General features: G+C 59.3%; 1 protein-coding gene across 2 annotated transcripts in view; it reads left to right on the top strand.

Moving 5' to 3' along the window:
* Positions 1-17,704, top strand: part of ZFYVE28 (zinc finger FYVE-type containing 28) — a 100,359-nt gene that overhangs the window by 55,465 nt on the left and 27,190 nt on the right. For both annotated transcript variants that reach the window (XM_018049829.1, XM_018049828.1), the window contains exons 3-8: positions 474-611; positions 1,799-2,001; positions 3,106-3,195; positions 4,300-4,389; positions 7,272-7,373; positions 15,449-16,591. In XM_018049829.1, the coding sequence (XP_017905318.1) occupies positions 474-611; positions 1,799-2,001; positions 3,106-3,195; positions 4,300-4,389; positions 7,272-7,373; positions 15,449-16,591 (1,766 nt within the window). The remainder of the gene's footprint in view (positions 1-473; positions 612-1,798; positions 2,002-3,105; positions 3,196-4,299; positions 4,390-7,271; positions 7,374-15,448; positions 16,592-17,704) is intronic.

The raw sequence follows: 17,704 nt of genomic DNA, 5'->3' as shown, positions 1-17,704 counted from the left end.
CCTCCACTCTTCTCCAGTAGCATATTGGGCACCTACCCACCATCTGTCCACCCAGGAATTCCATTTCTCCAGCTCTGTCCTCAGAAATGTGTGCATAGGCATTAAGAGAGACACTTGGGGCTGTCACCGTGGCCGAGGCTGCAGGGAGCCGAGGGTGGGTCCGCAGGGGGCGGTTCGGCCATCACAGAGGGCGCCGCACCGTGCCCACGGGGACTGACGTGGGAAGTGGCCCCTGTCCTGTGGCGGGCGCACTAGATACCTGGCCGTGGGGAAGAGGAGGCAGGCAGGTGGTCCTCCCTGGGTGCTTCTGGGAAGGCTGGGCTCCTTGCGGCGCGAGCCAGGCAGGCCCCAGGTGCTGCCACGTCGCCGCCTCACCTCCCAGCACACCGGGCTTGCTTCTCGGATTTGCCCAGCAGTGCTGCTAAGCCGCCCGCTGGAGCTGTGTCCTAGCACCCTCCCTGCTTCTGTTTCAGGACAACGTGCTGAACATCATTAACCAGATCATGGACGCGTGCATCCCCCAGGACCGAGCCCCGCGGGACTTCTGCGTCAAGTTCCCTGAGGAGATCCGCCATGACAACCTGGCCGGCCAGCTGTGGTTCGGCGCCGAGGTAGCCCAGCCGTCCCTCCGTGCCTGGCCCCCGTGGACACCTGCAGGTGCAGGGCGTCTCCTCTCCCACGGGTGGCAGATGGTGCTGAACCTGCTCCCCTGAAACTGCACACGCAAATACAGACATGAGGTTTCACGTGTGATTTCTGTGAGGCTCTTAGGCCCCCAGGCATGTGAAAATGGTTCTCTGCTACAGTGACACTCAGACAGCACTGCCCCCCAAGGGGCTGTTTACTCCTGCCCGGGCCGGGGAGCTGCACCAGCCCGCACCGCCGCCACCACCCACGTGGCCCCTCAGATCTTGGTCTTCAGCGCCCAAGGAGGCGCCTGAGGCTCTGGAGGGAGGTGCTCCCCTCGACCCCAGGCAGCACCAGCCTCGCTCTGTGCAGCGGTGTCAGTGGGAGCCCCTCGCCCGGCCCCTCTCTCAGGATGCTACCACATGCCGTTCCCCCACCCAGCTCTCCAGGACTCCCATGCGCCCACTTCCCTGCACACTGCTGGCCCTGGGCCTGCCTGCTCCCCCATCTCAGTCTGTCCCACCAGCTCCTCTGAACCGCCTGGGTGGGGTGTCCCTAGTGGGGACGGCTCCAGATGGTGGGGGTGGCCTCAGGCAGGCTGTCTCTTCCCCTAGCCTCAGTTTTCACCTCTGCAAAGTGGGTCCCAAGGGCGGGGGCAGCTGTGGGGGCCGAGAGGCGAAGCAGGGAAGCTTTGTGGACACCAAGTGTGGGGTGTCTCGGGGAGCCGGGGGCAGCTCCCGGGCCGTGGGCCTGGGCCAGAGCCAGAATGGGGTGTCTGCGGGGTGTCTGCGGGGCCGGGGGCGGGGCGGGGAGACAGGGGTCACATGCCCAGGAGGGCCCCGTGTGGAGCCGCAAACCCAAAGGCATTTGTTATCACGGCTGTGCACCTAAGAAATCAGGAGAGAGCCGGTGCCCAGAGAGGAGGGGGAGGGTCTCATGGATGGGAGGCGGGGGAGGGGCTCGGGGGCGGGGCTCGGGGCGGGGCTCGGGGCGGGGCTCGGGGCGGGGCTCGGGGCGGGGCTCGGGGCGGGGCTCGGGGAGGCCACGCCCCCACCCGCTCTGGCCGACGTGTGGCCGCGGCCTCCCGGGCACGAGGGGTGGCCTGTCCCGGCGTCGCCGGGGTGGGGCGTGCTCCGCGGGCGGGCTGCCCTGACCCCTCCGCCGCCCGCAGTGCCTGGCTGCCGGCTCCATCATCATGAACCGTGAGCTGGAGAGCATGGCCATGCGGCCGCTGGCCAAGGAGCTGACCCGCAGCCTGGAGGACGTGCGCGGGGCGCTGCGCGACCAGGCGCTGCGGGACCTCAACACGTACACGGAGAAGATGCGGGAGGCGCTCCGGCACTTCGACGTGCTGTTCGCAGAGTTCGAGCTGAGGTGACCGGAGGCCGCCCGCGAGGGGTCGCGGCCCCGGCCTGCTGGTGGGGGAGCCAGCCGTCTGCCGCGGAAGACTCCGCGAAGGGAGGCGCCCTCCCCGGCTGGTTGCGGCCGTCGGGGGTGGAGCGGACCCCTGGGGTGGGTGGGGGTGGGCACGGCGAGGGGAGGGGCCAGGGCAGGCGGAAGAACGCAGGGACACCCCGCGTCCTGCTCCCACCTCTGCCCCTGGCGCCCCCCACAGCGGTGAAGACCCCGGGGCGGTCCTGTGGGTGCAGGTCATCCACCGCCCCCTCCCCACCCAGCGCGTCTTAGGGCTCCCACCCGGACACCGCCCGAGCCGGGATGAGGTGGCTGCTAGGGTCTTGCTGGGCCCCCAGCTCCACGGTGCGGAGAGCCCCCTTCAGCTCAGCGAGTCTGCAGACGACAGGGCAGGGCCCCCTTCCCCCCACCCGCCCCGCCAAGGGCCCTGGAGGGCCCGGGACTGTGGGGACTGGGCTGCAAGATGTTCAACAGACACAGACACGCTTGGGGTTCAGGAGACGCAGGAGGCCCCGCCCGTCCACCGCGGTGCGGGTTAGCAGAAACTGACTTGTGATGCGTGGGCGGAGGAGGAAGTCACAAGGTTCCAGATGGTTCTCTAGGGAGCGGGGCCCACACATGAGCTTTCTACCTTTCTACCTCCCTGTCTGCTCCAGGTTCCCCAAGTGAGCTGTTATTACAAGAAAGGCCAGTTAGTCACTTAGGAGGAAGGGAAAGCGTCCTCACCTGGGGAATCCGCGAGTCCTGCTCCGCAGGGGCCTGGGTCCCTCACTGGCCCTGGGTCCCTCGCTGGCCCTGGATGCACGTGGTCACTCCCTCGTTCCCTCGAGGCAGGGGAGCCCTCTCAGAATGAGCAGTGGCAGCTCCAGGCCGGCTGCGCCCAAGGAGGGAAGAGCTTCGGCTGAAAACAGGAGCGGTGATGCTGGGGCCCTGTTGTGAGCCCTTGAGAGGCGGCAGGGGGCTGCAGTCAGAGGGACCCCGTTTGGTTGTCTGTTAAGCCCTACAGGGCTCGGAGACACGGCCGGGCGCCCGGGGCTGGCCCTCACCCCGTCCCTCTGCCCGCAGCTACGTGTCGGCCATGGTGCCCGTGAAGTCCCCCCGGGAGTACTACGTGCAGCAGGAGGTCATCGTGCTGTTCTGCGAGACGGTGGAGAGGTGAGGCCCCTGTGACCCGGGGGCCCAGTGCTCCCGCCGCCCCGACCTGGGGGAGGGCTGCACCCGGGAAGGGCGCTGTGTCCGTGTGCCGCGTCCACCAGCCCTGGCTGCCTGCCCCCAGCCCCACAGTCCCGTTTCTCTGGGCCCGGAGGGTCAGTCCAGCAGGTGAAGCTCGCAGGGGCCCGGGGGGCTCCAGGCTCAGCCCGAGGAGCCAGGCTCCTCAGCTCCTCACCTCCTCACCCTTCTCCTCCTGCTCCTCACTTCCTGTCCTCCACTCCTCTCTCCACCAGGCCAAGATGGAGCCCCTGTAGGCTGGGTTTCAGGGGTGATTCATCGGTAATCTAAGCATGCCTTGTTCGGGGGCAGGGGTCAGATCTGAAGTCAGGGTTTATGAATAAACTAAGATTGAACCTGGAATATTCCTCATATCTGACTAGTGCTTTGCTGACAGGTAAGCTTTGAACTTGCCTAATATCACATCATTGGAGAAGGGAATGGCAACCCACTCCAGTACTCTTGCCTGGAGAATCCCATGGACAGAGGAGCCTGGCGGGCTACGGTCCATGGGGTGCCAAAGAGTCGGACACGACTGAGCAACTAAAGACCAACGATGCCACATCGTGAGTTTGTTAAATTTTTGAGACAGATTATTCACTCTTAGGCGTTGATAGATATTTCAAATCAGCAGTCGGTCAGACGGCAGGAAACCGTTGGTTTTGAGCACGCTGGTGCGTGCCTGCCCATGCGTGCAGGGACGCCAGCTCTGTATCCCTGGAGGCGGGTGAATGCAGGAGAGCGGTTGCTGCTTCTCAGGGGCTGTTGCTGGTTCAGGGCGGCGTTCCCGCAGTACCTTTACTCTGCGGTGTCGGATGGCAAGCTGCCCCCACCAGCCCCCCTTGGCGGGCACCTCTCTCATGCTCCCCGCTTCTGTCCAGCAGTGGGTCAGGAGGTGGGAAGGTAGGGGAGGCCAAGGGGGAGCTGGGCCTCTGGGAGCGGGCTCGTGCAGCCGCTGTCCTCCGCGTGTCCACGTGTGAGGCCCGCGAGGCCGCCCTCCCAGCCCCGCCTGGCCGTGGTCATGCCTGCTCCCTGTCTCCTCCCCGCCAGGGCCCTGGGCTTTGGGTACCTGACCCAGGACATGATTGATGACTACGAGCCGGCCCTCATGTTCACCATCCCCCGGCTGGCCATCGTGTGGTGAGTGTCCCTCACGCTGCCCCGGGCGGTCGTTTGCAGAAACCCAGGGGTGCCAGGCCCCTCTGGGTGGTGCTGAGTGGTGCTTGTACCCTGACGGTGGCCGTCCACCCGCCCCGGAGCAGTCACCAGGCAGGCCTGCCCTTGTTCCAGCAGACAAGGAGCCAGGTTTTCCAGGCGCACCCCCTCACCCTGGTGTGGGAGGGACCCCCAGCCTCGATGGGGGGACAGGTGAGCATGTCAGCCACGGGCAATCCCAGCCTGGGGAGGAGGACCTCAGGCACAGGGGACCAGCAGGGGCTGTGGGAGCCGGCTTTGCAGGGACGAGGGGCGAGGCGCCCCTGTCCCTGGGGAGGATGTGACGAGCTTGTCTGGACGATCCGCGGGGTGGCTGGGAGGTGGGGCCCGCGGGCTGAAGAGCAGGGGTCCTGGTGGTGGGACAGGAGCACAGTGGTGAGGGCTGGGGAGCTCCAGGGCAGGCCTGCGGGCTCGCGGCCTCGGAGACGGCAGGGCAGCACGTGGGTTCAGGCCTAAGGACTCGGATGCGGGAGGCGCGCGGTCTCGTGCTGGGCCTCTCGAAGCCAAGGTCAGAGCTCAGGTGTTCTGGGCTTGGTCCACGGCTGCGCACCCACACCTGGACACCCAGATGGAGACTGCCTGCCCTCCCGCCAGGTGAGGGACTGGGGACAGCTGGGGTGCCGGGAGCCGAGGCCACTGGCAGGTGTGGCCATCGGTGGACTGGCCCGGGGAGAGTGGGGTGGACACGTGGGCCAGGACCGGTCCAGGCACAGGCTGCGGGGAGAACCTGCCGGGGGTGGGGGCTGAGCAGTTCCCGGGGCCCGGCCTCTGGGACATAGGGGTGTCCATAGACTGGACCACAGGGGCCTAGATGGGTCATGTGCCACGTGCAGGACCGGTGGGGAGCGAGCTGGGCAGACGCCACTACCCGGGGATCTGGAGCAAAGAGTCTCATGTGCCCTGGAGTACAGGGAGGACCTAGGCGATGAAGACCCAGGAGGATGGGGGGTGGGGGGTGGGGGGTGGGGGGCGGGGGGCGGGGCTGGCACCCAGGGCTTCAGAGAAGCCTGAGCAGCTGCCTTGGGATGCGTGGCGTCTGCCCCCGCCACACCTGCGGCTCCCCTTGGGCTCGCGGTGTGGCCTGCACCTCGCTTTTCCTGGCCTCGCTGCCTTCCCCCTGCAAGGTCTTGACGGTGGTCTTGTGGGAAACCAGACCCTCCCAGGAAACTCTCATCAGCTCCCACGGTCTTAGAGGGAACCTTCTCTAAACCTGGAAGGAGGCCTTTAGGCAGCCTGCCCGTCTAAGGTAAAATGAGCGTGTTGAACAGAAGCGCATGCTTCTGGGTCGTACAACCATCACCACTGATTTCAGTGACCGTCGTCTCTGGAAAGAGATCACCGACCCCTCGGCCGCCACCCGCATCCCCATCCCCCTGCCTCTCCGGAGGTTTTCCGATGCGGGATGTCTCGCCTAAGTGGGATCTGGCTCACTTTTGTGTCCCCGCCACTGGCCTGTGTCACGGAGCAGTGTCCTCCCCGCTAGTCACCCAATGTCCTTGGTGCCTGGCAGGTGGCAGCACATGACTTCCTGCAGAATTTCATTGTATTGACCTAGCAGGACACAAAACACGTATTTATGAAGCTTTTTCACTGAAGTTTTATTTTTAATTTATAAAAATTTGGTACGGAGGTATGTATCCAGAATTAAAGTGTGAAAGTGTTAAATCAGTCGTGTCCGACTCTTTGCGATCCCATGGACTGTAGCCCGCCAGACTCCCCTGTCCATGGGATTCTCCAGGCAAGAATACTGCAGTGGGTTGCCATTCCCTTTTCCAGGGGATCTTCCCAACCCCAGGGATCAAACCTGGGTCTCGTGCATTGCAGGCGGATTCTTTACCAACTAAGCCACCAGGGAAGCCCTATCCAGAATTTAAGGATTGGTTAAAAGTCTTGGGACTTCCCCGGTGGTCCAGAGGTTAAGAATCCCCCTTTCAATGCAGGAGAATTAAGACCCGACATGCCACAGAGCAACTAACCCTGGGTTCCCCAAACCCACCTTTTTCTCTGTCTGTTTTCCCTCTGCTTTTGTGCTGTGACCAACACATTTTCCCACGAAGTCAAGGTTCTGTCTTGGGAAATTGTTCCCCAAACACCACTAATTGAGCCACCGCAATCTGGAAAGTCTCGCCCAGTCTATGCAGTGCCCCTGAAGGACCCCGTCCCCACCGCCAAGGGCCCAGCCCTGGGGTCAGGGCTGCCGGGCGGGGGGGGGGGGGGCAGGCTGGGCCTCAGTCCCAACTCCTGCGTGTCTCTGCAGTAGGTGGTTTCAGGGCCAGTTCTCACCAGCCGTGTGTCTGTGTCATGTTTAAGCACAAGTCCGGTGTTTCCGGGCTTCCCCGGTGGCTCAGCGGTAAAGAATTTGCCTGCAAGGCAGGAGACTCGGGTTGGATCCCTGGGTCAGGAAGATCCCCTGGAGGAGGGCATGGCAACCCACTCCCATACTCCTGTCTGGAGAATCCTATGGACAGAGGAACCAGGTGGGCTGTGGTCTGTAGGGCTGCAGAGTCTGGACACGACTGAAGCGACTTAGGATGCCAGTGTTTCCACGTTGAAGGAGGCAGATTCAGCAACAGACTTCGATGCTGAGTTATCTGATGGCAGCAGAGACGCGTGCAGACATGTGTTATGATTGTTATGATCTCTCAAACGAACGCAGGCTGACCTGCTTTGAAAAGGGATGAAACCTGGGTCACCTTCACTGCTTTTTCCTAACTTATTTACAATTCGAGCTCAGAGGGAGTCGCAAGTGGGAGCAGTCTGGGCCGGCCATGGGGCTGAGGCCAGGCTGGCTTTGTGCTTGGATGCAGCGGCCTCGTGGTCTACGCGGACGGACCCCTGAACCTGGACCGCAAGGTGGAGGACATGTCCGAGCTGTTCCGGCCCTTCCACACGCTGCTGCGGAAAATCAGGTGAGGGGGAGGGCGGTGTGTGCCCCTGAGCCCCTCAGGGCTGAGACCGATCCAGGGCTGACAGTGAGCTCTCTGGATGAGTCTGGTCTTGCTTTGCCCGCCGATAGCTCCAGGGTATGCGTTTCCTCCGGGCACAGCTTCAGAGCGTGGTTGCCTTTGCACTTCTCTATGAAGCTGATTCTTTGCCTTCTGTTCACTGAAAGCCCCGGCGTTGGCCTCCGTTCACCTCGGGGGTGCTGGCGCCTTCACCGTTGGCTCCGCTGTTGGGAGCTCCCTCTGACCCCCACCCCTTCTCCCCCACAGAACAGGTGCTTGTTCTCGGCCCGTAGCCTTCAGGCCCGCACACAAAAGTCCTGTCCCAAGACAGCAGCCACCCTGGCTGACGGTGTGGACGCCATGTCCCCCTCTGGTTTCTCACAGAAACGCCTCTGTGACTGAGTGTCTCTGTGAAACCGGGGTGGTGCGGGGTGGACAGGGCCACACACGACGTCCCCCTGAGCCAGGCCGCCCCCCACGTGCGCTGGACTGGGGCCCAGGCACGGGCCTCCTGCTAGTTTTCTGACTGGTTTAGGGGGTATTGACTAGTTTAGGGGTGTGGACTGGTTTAAGATGTGGATTAGTTTAAGGGTGTTGACTAGTTTAGGAGTGTTGACTGGTTTAGGGGTGTTGACTGGTTTAGGGGTATTGACTTTTAAGGTGTTGACTAGGATGTTGACTAGTTTAGGGGTGTGGACTGGTTTAAGGTGTGGACTAGTTTAGGGTTGTTGACTGGTTTAAGGTGTTGACTAGAGTGTTGGCTATTTTAGGGGTGTGGACTGGTTTAAGGTGTGGACTAGTTTAGGGTGTTGACGAGTTTAGGGGCGTGGACTGGTTTAAAGTGTGGACTAGTTTAGGGTGTTGACTAGTTTAGGGGTGTTGACTGGTTTAAGGTGTTGACTGGTTTAGGGTGTTGACTAGAGTGTTGGCTATTTTAGGGGTGTTGACTGGTTTAAGGTGTGGACTAGTTTAGGGCTGTTGACTGGTTTAGGGGTGTTGACTGGTTTAGGGTGTTGACTAGGGCTGTTGACTAGGGTGTTGACTGGTTTAGGGGTACTGACTGGTTTAGGGGTGTTGACTGGTTTAAGGTGTTGACTAGTTTAGGGATGTTGACTGGTTTAAGGTGTTGACTGGTTTAGGGTGTTGGCTAGTTTAGGGGTATTGACTGGTTTAGGGGTGTTGACTGGTTTAGGGTGTTGGCTAGTTTAGGGGTATTGACTGGTTTAGGGGTGTTGACTGTTTTAGGAGTGTTGACTGGTTTAAGGTGTTGACTAGTTTAGGGGTATTGACTGGTTTAGGGGCGTTGACTGGTTTAGGGGTGTTCACTGGTTTAGGGTGTTAACTGGTTTAGGGGTGTTGACTGGCTTAGGGGTGTTCACTGGTTTAGGGTGTTAACTGGTTTAGGGGTGTTGACTGGCTTAGGGGTGTTCACTGGTTTAGGGGTGTTGACTGGTTTAAGGTGTGGACTAGTTTAGGGTGTGGACTAGTTTAGGGGTATGGACTGGTTTAAGGTGTTGACTAGTTTAGGGCTGTTGACTGGTTTAGGGGTATTGACTGCTTTAGGGGTGTTGACTGGTTTAAGGTGTTAACTAGTTTAGGGGTATTGACTGGTTTAGGGGTATTGACTGGTTTAGGGGTGTTTACTGGTTTAGGGTGTTGACTGGTTTAGGGGTGTTCACTGGTTTAGGGTGTGGACTAGTTTAGGGGTATTGACTGGTTTAAGGTGTTGACTGGTTTAGGGTGTTGACTAGAGTGTTGGCTAGTTTAGGGGTGTTGACTGGTTTAAAGTGTGGACTAGTTTAGGGTGTTGACTAGTTTAGGGGTATGGACTGGTTTAAGGTGTTGACTAGGGCTGTTGACTGGTTTAGGGGTGTTGACTCATTTAGGGGTGAAGCGCTCAGTTCTCCTCAGTGAACAGTGCCTCCCCTGCCCTGAGGCTCACTCTGCCCCTTCTCGCCGCCCCCCACCCTCCCAGGGTGGCCTTGGCACCATCTGCCATCCTGTGGGCATGGTGTCCTGAGGGCCTCCCTTGGCCTTCAGCAGTGGGTCCTCCAGCCAGCAGCCCTGACCTCGACCCTTCCCCAATAAGCTCGCTTCAGGTTGGATGGTGCCCCCAGCAGTGGTGGCCTCTGTGAGCAACAGGGCCCAGCTGAGGCTCCTGTGGGGGTGGGTCGGGGGGCTGTCCTCTGAGGCTGTGTCCCTGCCACACTCTCCCTGGCCCCATCTTGGCGGACCCTGAGGTCTTTCTCCTACCATCCCTGGTCTCCGAGAGGCCACTCTTCCCTAATTGTTGGTCTGGAACCCCAGGGACCCCTGCCACACTCTCCCTGGGCCTGGCAGGCCTTCCTGGCTCAGGGCAGCTTTCCTCTGCTGGCCTTCTTGCCATTCGCCCCGTCAGGAGCCAAACGCACTTTGAATCCAGGCAGGGAGGAGTGACCTGGGAGGCCCAGGGGTGTCAGTGGGCATCCTGAGCAGGACGTGACCCTGGGCCCAGAGGCTGAGTCCCTTGCCCTCTCTGGGCGCTCAGCTGGGAGAGGAGACAAGGAGCAAGGGGAGAGGGTGGACGATCCTAGGCCAGGAAGGGAGGAGCAGGCCCTGGATGGGCAGTGGCCGTGGGGGAGGGCGGACTCATGGGGTTGGGGAGGGGCCAGGTGCTGGGGACTCTGGAAGGGCAGAGTCCAGGGCCTCAGTATGGGCAACACACTCGAAACTCTAATGTGCGTGATTGGGATCGGAAGGAAAGAACAGAGAAAACGGGCAGTTTGCTGAAGCTGTATTCAGAGAAATCACGGCCAAGAGTGTTTCAAAACTGAAGAGAAATCTCTGCCCACAGATTCAGGAGACTCAGGAAAACTACACGCAAGATGGACAGAACACACACCTGGGCGTATCACAGCAAAATGGCTGAAAACGGAGAAAACCCTTGAACACAGCCAGAGGGAAGAGATGTATTGCTATGAAGCAAATATAGATTGACAGCTGTCTTCTCAAAAACAGTGGAGGCAGGCAAAGAAATGATGTATGTTTACAGTGCTGAAGGGAAGAAGCTGACACTCAGAATTTTATGGCCAGGAGAAATATTCTGCAACAAATAAGATGAAATAGTGGGCTATTCAGAAATACAAAACTAAAGAAATTTGTTATCACCAGACTGCGCATAAAGAAAAACTAATTGCAGTTCTTTCGACAAAGGAAAAAATCCCAGATGGAAATATGGGTGCACAGGAGAGACTTAAGACCTTGATGTGAATTAATATAAACGAATAAGGGCTGTACAAAATAATTATAATGTCTTAGGAAGTTTGACTTATGCATAGCATAGTTTAACATTTGAAAATAAAGTCAATGTCTTTCTATATTGATTTTTAAAAAGGAAGAAAAACCAAATCATTTTGAAAGTTAGAGAAAAAGAATTTGAAAAATTCAACACCTATTTTAATCAAAACATCTCTTAGCAAATTAGGAATAGAGTGAAATTTTCTTCATCTAATAAAAGATACACTCACACGTATGCACACACTTATGAAACGGGACGCTTCCCTAACACTATATAGAAATTAACTCAAAATGGATCAGTGATCTAAATGTAAGAGCTAAACCTACAAAATGATGAGAAAACAGGACATAAGCCCATGGCGTTACGCTCGGCAGTGGTTTCTTGGACGTGACGCCAAAGTCACAGGCAACAAAAGAAACAATAGACGCGCTGGACTTGGCGAAAATTTCAAGATTTCGTGCCTCGAAAGACACTACAACAGAGTGAAAAGGCGGCCCACGGAATGGGAGAAAATATTTGCATATCATGTATCTGATAATACCTAGAATATGTAGAAAACTCCTAAAACTCGACACCAGGAACAGCAACAAACAAACAACCCAATTAAAAATGGGCAAAGGGCGTGACTAGACATTTCTCCAGAGAAGATGACAAATAAGCACATGAAAAGAGGCTCAACACGACGATTGTTAGGGAGACGCAAATCCAAACCTCACACCCGTGAGGAAGGCTACTATCAAAACAAGACAAAAACTAGAAAGCAGCAAGCGCTGGTGAGGGTGTGGGGAAACTGGAACTCTTGGGAACAAACCACTGGTGGGAATGTCAAATGGTGCAGCTGCCGTGGAGGTTCCTCAAAATACCAAAAGAGACCTACCATGAGATCTGGCAATTCCTCTTCTGGCTTTTTACCCAAGAGCATTGAAAGTAGCATCTTGAAGAGATATTTGTACACTTGTGTTCACTGCAGCGTCATTCACAGCAGCTAAGATGTGGAAGCAACCGTTGACAGGTGAGCGCGTAAGCACGGCGCGCTCCAGCCTTACTCCGGGATGTTGTTTAGCCTTGAAAGGGAGGGGATTACAGCAGGTGCATGACAGGGATGGACCGTGAGGCCATGCTCCGCGACATGAGCCCGTCACAGAGACGGTGCGCGATCCCACTGACACAAGTTCCCCTGCGTCCGCTAGGTGACAGAGACGGAAAGCATAAACGGTGGTTGTCTGGGGCTGGAGGGAGTGGATAATGTCTCATGGGGACAGAGGTTTAGTTTTACAAGATGAAGCGCTAGGGGATGGAGGCGCAGCAATATGAATATATTTAATACTGCTGAAAATGAAAGTCGCTCAGTCCTGTCCAGTTTTGCGACCCCATGGACCACACAGTCCATGGAATTCTCCAGGCCAGAATACTGGAGTGGGTAGCCTTTCCCTTCTCCAGGGGAGTCTTCCCAGCCCAGGGACTGAACCCAGGTCTCCCGCATTTCGGGCGGATTCTTTACCTGCTCAGCCACCGGGGAAGCCCTGGCGAACACCACTGAATTGTCCCTTAAAACGGTTAAGGTTGGTAAGTTTCATGTTACATGTATTTTATCACAACAAAAAAATTTAATGTTATTTACAATCGTGTCAGTAACTGTTAATCACTTAAGCATAAACCTGAGATGTCTGAGACCTCTACTGAGAGTTACAAAATGTTTTTGACCGCAAATTTTAAACACCTAAGTAAATAGCTGCTCCATCTTCAGGGAGTGGAAAACTCAATGCCAAGAGGATATCAGTTATTCTCAAATTAATCTCTGAGTTCAATGAAACCTCACACAAAATCCCAGGAGGCTTTTTCTTTTGTGGAACTCGACAAACTAATTCTAAAATTCACATAGAAAGGCACAGGGCCTGGAATAGCCAAGAAAAAAAAAAAATTGCTGGAAAAAAAGGGCAAAGAAGAATATCATTGCTCTGTTCCGCTCTGAGTTGCATTTGGGTAGTTTCCACAGGTGGGGAAGGTGACGGCGTCCACTCCAGTGCTCTTGCCTGGGGATCCCAGGGATGGCAGAGCCTGGTAGGCTGCAATCCATGGGGTTGCTAAGAGTTGGACACGACTAAATTACTTCCCTTTCACTTTTCACTTTCATGCATTGGAGAAGGAAATGGCAACCCACTCCAGTGTTCTTGCCTGAGAATCCCAGGGACGGGGGAGCCTGGTGGGCTGCCGTCCATGGGGTCGCGCAGAGTCGGACACGACTGAAGTGACTTAGCAGCAGCAGCAGTTTCCACAGACGGTGCTGGTGTGACCAAGCTCATGAACATACGTGTGCATTTCTGCTGAGTGTCCTTCATAAAACAAGGGCGCAGCTGGAGACAGTCCCTGCCATAAACTGTAGTCATGCTGGCAGAAGCGCAGTGCGCAGGGCCTTTGACGGAACAGAGGGTGGAGAGCGACCAGCACACCCTTCATGCCAAGGGTGATGGCAGGACCGTGGAGAATGGCTGGCTTTTTCCAGTGCACAGCCGAACCAGTAACATCCGCACGAGGAAGAAGATCCTTAATACACTCACATGTGCTCACTTGCTCAGTCATGTCTGACTCCTTGTGACCCCATGAACTGTAGCCCATCAGGCTCCTCTGTCCATGGAATTTTCCAGGCAAGAATACTGGAGTGAATTGCCATTTCCTTCTCCAGGGGGATCTTCCCAACCCAGGGATTGAACCCGCATCTCTTGCGTCTCCTGAATTGGCAGGCGGATTCTTTACCGCTTGCGCCATCTGGGAAGTTACTACACTGGGGAGTATGTCAATTTTAGGTTGATTGCAAGCACAAAGGTGAAAAGACAACGCTTTCAGAGGGAGAAACTGGGTACATGTTTGTGCTCTTCGAGCAGGCAGAGACTCCTTCAACAGGGCACAGAAACACCGACCACGGAGAGACACATGACATATTCAGCCTGACCGAAATTAGAAACTGGAGTTTGTTCAAAGGCACCGTTAAGAGTGAGAAGGCCGCAGAGCTGGAGACGACGCCCAGTGAAGAACCTGGATCCAAAATTACACAAAGAGCTCCTGTCAATCGGTAAGAAGAGTTAGCCCAACAACAATGGGTGGAAGTCCTGAGCAGGCACTTGAGAGGGTCTCCAGGGGTCGGTCGGCATGCGGACGGGGCACGGCCTCCCGAGTGAGCAGGCTAAAGTGATTGGAAGCCACAGTGAGGAATGCGCTGCGCGCTCAGCAGAGAGGAGGACGTGGAGACTGAGTGCCCTGGGCTCTGGGCGGGGACCTGCTCTTTACTCGGCACCCTGGCTTCAGAAACGCACCCCCGCGGCTCCCCGGACAGGGGCTCAGAGATGCGGGTCCCGCAGCCAGGACCCTTGGGGTGTAGAACAGCTTCAGAGGAGACCTGCGGGGCGTTTCCACCGGGAGAAACGGAAGGGTTTACGACGACTACACGTCTCAGCAGAGAGGGCTGCCAGGGCTGGCGCGGCGAAACAGCAGCAAGTCCGATTGAATTTGAATTTCAGATACACAGTAATACTTTGTTACAGGAAACATGTCCCCAGTGGGGGCCATTTGGGACATACTTACTCTAAAAACTATTCATACACTTTTTAAGTGTTTGTTGGGACTTTCCTGGTGGTCCGCTGACTTAAGACTATGGGCTTCCAATGCAGGGGGCCTGGGTTTGGTCCCTCGTCAGGGAACTAGATCCCACAGGTCTCAACATCCCGCATGCTGCACCAAAGATCAAAGTTAGCCACAACTAAGACCCAGCATAGCCAAATAAATACAAATAAACTTTTTTCAAAAAAAGCCACTCCTTTTTTAAAAAGCCTTTGTTGTTTCCCTGAAGTTCCAATGTGACTGGGTGTCCAGTGTCTCTTCTGGCGCCTCCTCACACATCCAGCACCGGCTGGCAGCCTGCCGCGCAGGCTGCGGAGCAGTGCGGAAGGTAGAGGTGGCGGGCCCGGGAGCAGGGCGGGCCACGGAGTCCATCTGCCTGCAGAGAACAGGTGTGATCACTGCAGGGGCCGTGGGGTGGTCACGGCAGGGAGTGACGGTGGGGGAGGGCCGCGTGGGGGCTCCTGGGAGCACGGTGAGCGCTGTACTTCTTGATCTGAGTCCTGCTTGCAGAGTGTGTTCAGCTTGTGAAAACCCACAGCTGAGCGGCTCTGAGACCTGGGGCCTGTAGGACCCACACTGGGCTCATCCCAGTGGGTGGCATTAGACCCACTCCACCTCGAGTTCAGTGCCGCTTCCTCCAGGGAGTCTCCAGGTTTGCTGGCGCCTCCTGGTGGGCACGTTCTTCTGCTGCCGCCGCTGCCGTGACTGTATTTCCATTTTCGCTCCTATCTGTTTGTTGTCTGCGTCTTCCTTACGGAACTCACATGGGCAGGGGCCATGCCAGTCTTCCTATGTGTCACCCTGGGCCTGGCACAGAGACAGTGCTCAGGAGTATTTGTTGAACCAAAGGATGAAAACCTATGTTAAACCACATGTATCTTTTTACTAGCAGAAGGTTTTACTAATGCAGTTACCACTGAGAATCAGGGCTTTCTTGTTTTTCAGCAAGAAGCTTCAGAATCTCATTTTTAAGGAAGAGCGAGTTCTAGAATCATTCTGCCACCCCAAAGGACTGTTGTCCGGACCGGAGGCCCCTGAGACCCTGGAGGCATCGACACCTTGCGGGGATCACTGCAGGCACCACTGGGGACTGGCGGGGGGTCGCTTCAAGGACCCTCACCCTTCCTTTGTGCCTCGGCCCTTGTAGGGATTTGCTGCAGACCCTGACGGAGGAGGAGCTGCACACGCTGGAGCGGAACCTCTGCATTTCCCAGGACGTGGAGTTGCCAGTCCGGGCCGATGCCCCGGCGCCCCCGGCCCTGGCCCCGGCCGAGCCCAGACGCGCGGACGCGGAGCTGGCCTGCTCGGTCCAGAACGACGACCAGGAGCTGGAGCAGCTCAGCCGCCTGGTGCACAGCGCAGGGGACGCCATGGCCTCGCTGCTGTCCCCGCCCAGCGCCGGCCCGTCCCCCGCCCACAGGCCGGGCGCGGCTGCCAGCCCCCGCGGGCGGGCGTCCCCGGGCCGCGCGCAGCTGCCCCCCGCCGGCGACGAGGAGGAGGGGAGGGTGTTCTTCATGGAGGACGTGGACGGGGCGGCCGAGGCCCCGGGCGGCGGCGTCGACCCCCAGGAGACGGGGGAGGGCCGAGAGGCGCGGGTCGCCTCGCCGGCTTCGGCCAAGCGGGAGGACTCGAGCAACAACAACAGCGCCGAGGGCGCCGCGCTGCGGGCGGCGGCCCCCACCTCCTGCCCCTGCCTGGACTCGCGGCCGCAGCTGGACGGCTGGGAGGCGGGCGCGGAGCACGCCGAGACGGCCGAGCTGATCGCCCACCGGACCGGGGGCATGAAGCTGTCGGCCACCGTCATCTTCAACCCCAAGTCGCCCGCCTCCCTGGACTCCGCCCTCGCCCACCCGGGAGTCCCGGGAAACGGCGGCCCCGCGGCGGCCGAGGGCACGGCGGGCGGCCCGCACAGACTCAGCGCCACGGCCACCAACTGCCTCCTGAACTCCTGCGTCTGCTGCGCGGGCTGCGCGGGCGCCGGCGAGGACGCGGCCGCCCAGAGTCTGCGGGGCAAGTGCGGCTCGGGCGGCGTCATCCGCTCCGCCAAGGTGGGCGCCAAGGGCTCCGCCGCGGGGCCGCTGGAGGCCCTGCCCGCGGGCGCCCCGGACCCCGCGCCCTCCGAAGACGCCCCCGGCAGGCCGGAGCCCGAAGCCCCTGCTTCCGACAAGTGCCTGGCACACAGCTCAGGGCCCCCGGGGGACGCGGCGCACAGGCTGTGCGGAGGGGTTGACGGCTCGCGCCAGCAGGAGGAGGCCCCGCAGGAGCAGCCCCCGCCCCCGGCGGGCCCCAGGTAAGGGCCGCCGGCCTCATCCTCTGCTCGGTTTAGCGGCGTCAGGCCCTCCTGCGGCGCACGCGCCCCTTGAGTCCCACCGAGAGGTGTCGCCAGGGGCCTAGGCCGCCTCGTTTCTGGCCTTACCGGCGCCTCCCGGCGAGTGCGGGCAGCGCCAGGCCTCGGTCAGCCCCTCCGCACGGCTGTGCCCGGCGTGGGCCCACGGCCCGGGGCCTGGCGCCCCCCTGACTGGCGCCACTGCCCCCTGGCCGCAGTTAGCTGCACTAATTCGCAGCCTGGGCATGTGGCCCCGGGGCCGCGGTGGGATCCTGAGACCCGCCCCTGCCCCCAGCAGACCCTCGGCAGGGTTCCCAAGGGCCCCTTTGTCTCCTCCTGCGGCTACTGAGCAGGCGAAGCGGGCGGGCTGGGCAGGAGGGGCCCTGGCACCCACACGCCTTCCGTCCCCACGACACAGCCTGGGCTTCGACTGAGTGGAATAGATCCAGCCAGCATGGCCCACGCCCACCGTATGCCCCCCATCCTGGGCTTCAAGGAAGGAGGTGCGGGGGGCCCAGCCTGAGGTCCACACATGGCCATCCCTCTGCCCTCTCGCAGGAGCCTGGCCCCGAGGCTCCCATCCTGGCTGCACTGTGTCTGACGGGAGTTGGGGGGTGGAGAGGCCCCCACCCGCGGCCGTGGGAGCCGTGCAGGGAAGGAGGCTGGACACCAGGGGAGGGGTCTCTGGGCGCAGGGGCAGACACCCGGTAGGCGCCCCTCCCTAGAGCTGCAGGTCCTCCCGGCAGCGGGCAGTGGGCTGGCAGGACCCCGGGGGTCAGGGCCGCTCTCCTCTCTTCCCGTGCGGAACTCTGCTCCTCCGTGCCAGCCTTTCCTTTGTGGGCATCACCCCCCCAGCCCCTGGCAACCAGGAGTCTACTCTGTGGCTCCGTGCATTCGCCTGTTCTGGACGCTCCACAGGAGCAGAGTCACTCATCGTGTGAGCTTTTGTGCCCAGCTTCCTTTGCTGAGCATCGTGTCGTCAAGGCCCACCCTGTGAAGGGCTGTCACGGGTGTCCGGGCCTGCTTCCCGTGGCCGCCTCTCCTCCAGGGGGACCGCGCTGGGCTCGTGTGTCTGGG

Source organism: Capra hircus, chromosome 6 (assembly GCF_001704415.2).
Source record: "Capra hircus breed San Clemente chromosome 6, ASM170441v1, whole genome shotgun sequence".
NCBI classification, from domain to species: Eukaryota; Metazoa; Chordata; class Mammalia; order Artiodactyla; family Bovidae; genus Capra; species Capra hircus.
The sequence above is the reverse complement of the archived record's forward strand: the minus strand, read 5'-3'. Positions and strand labels throughout refer to the sequence as shown.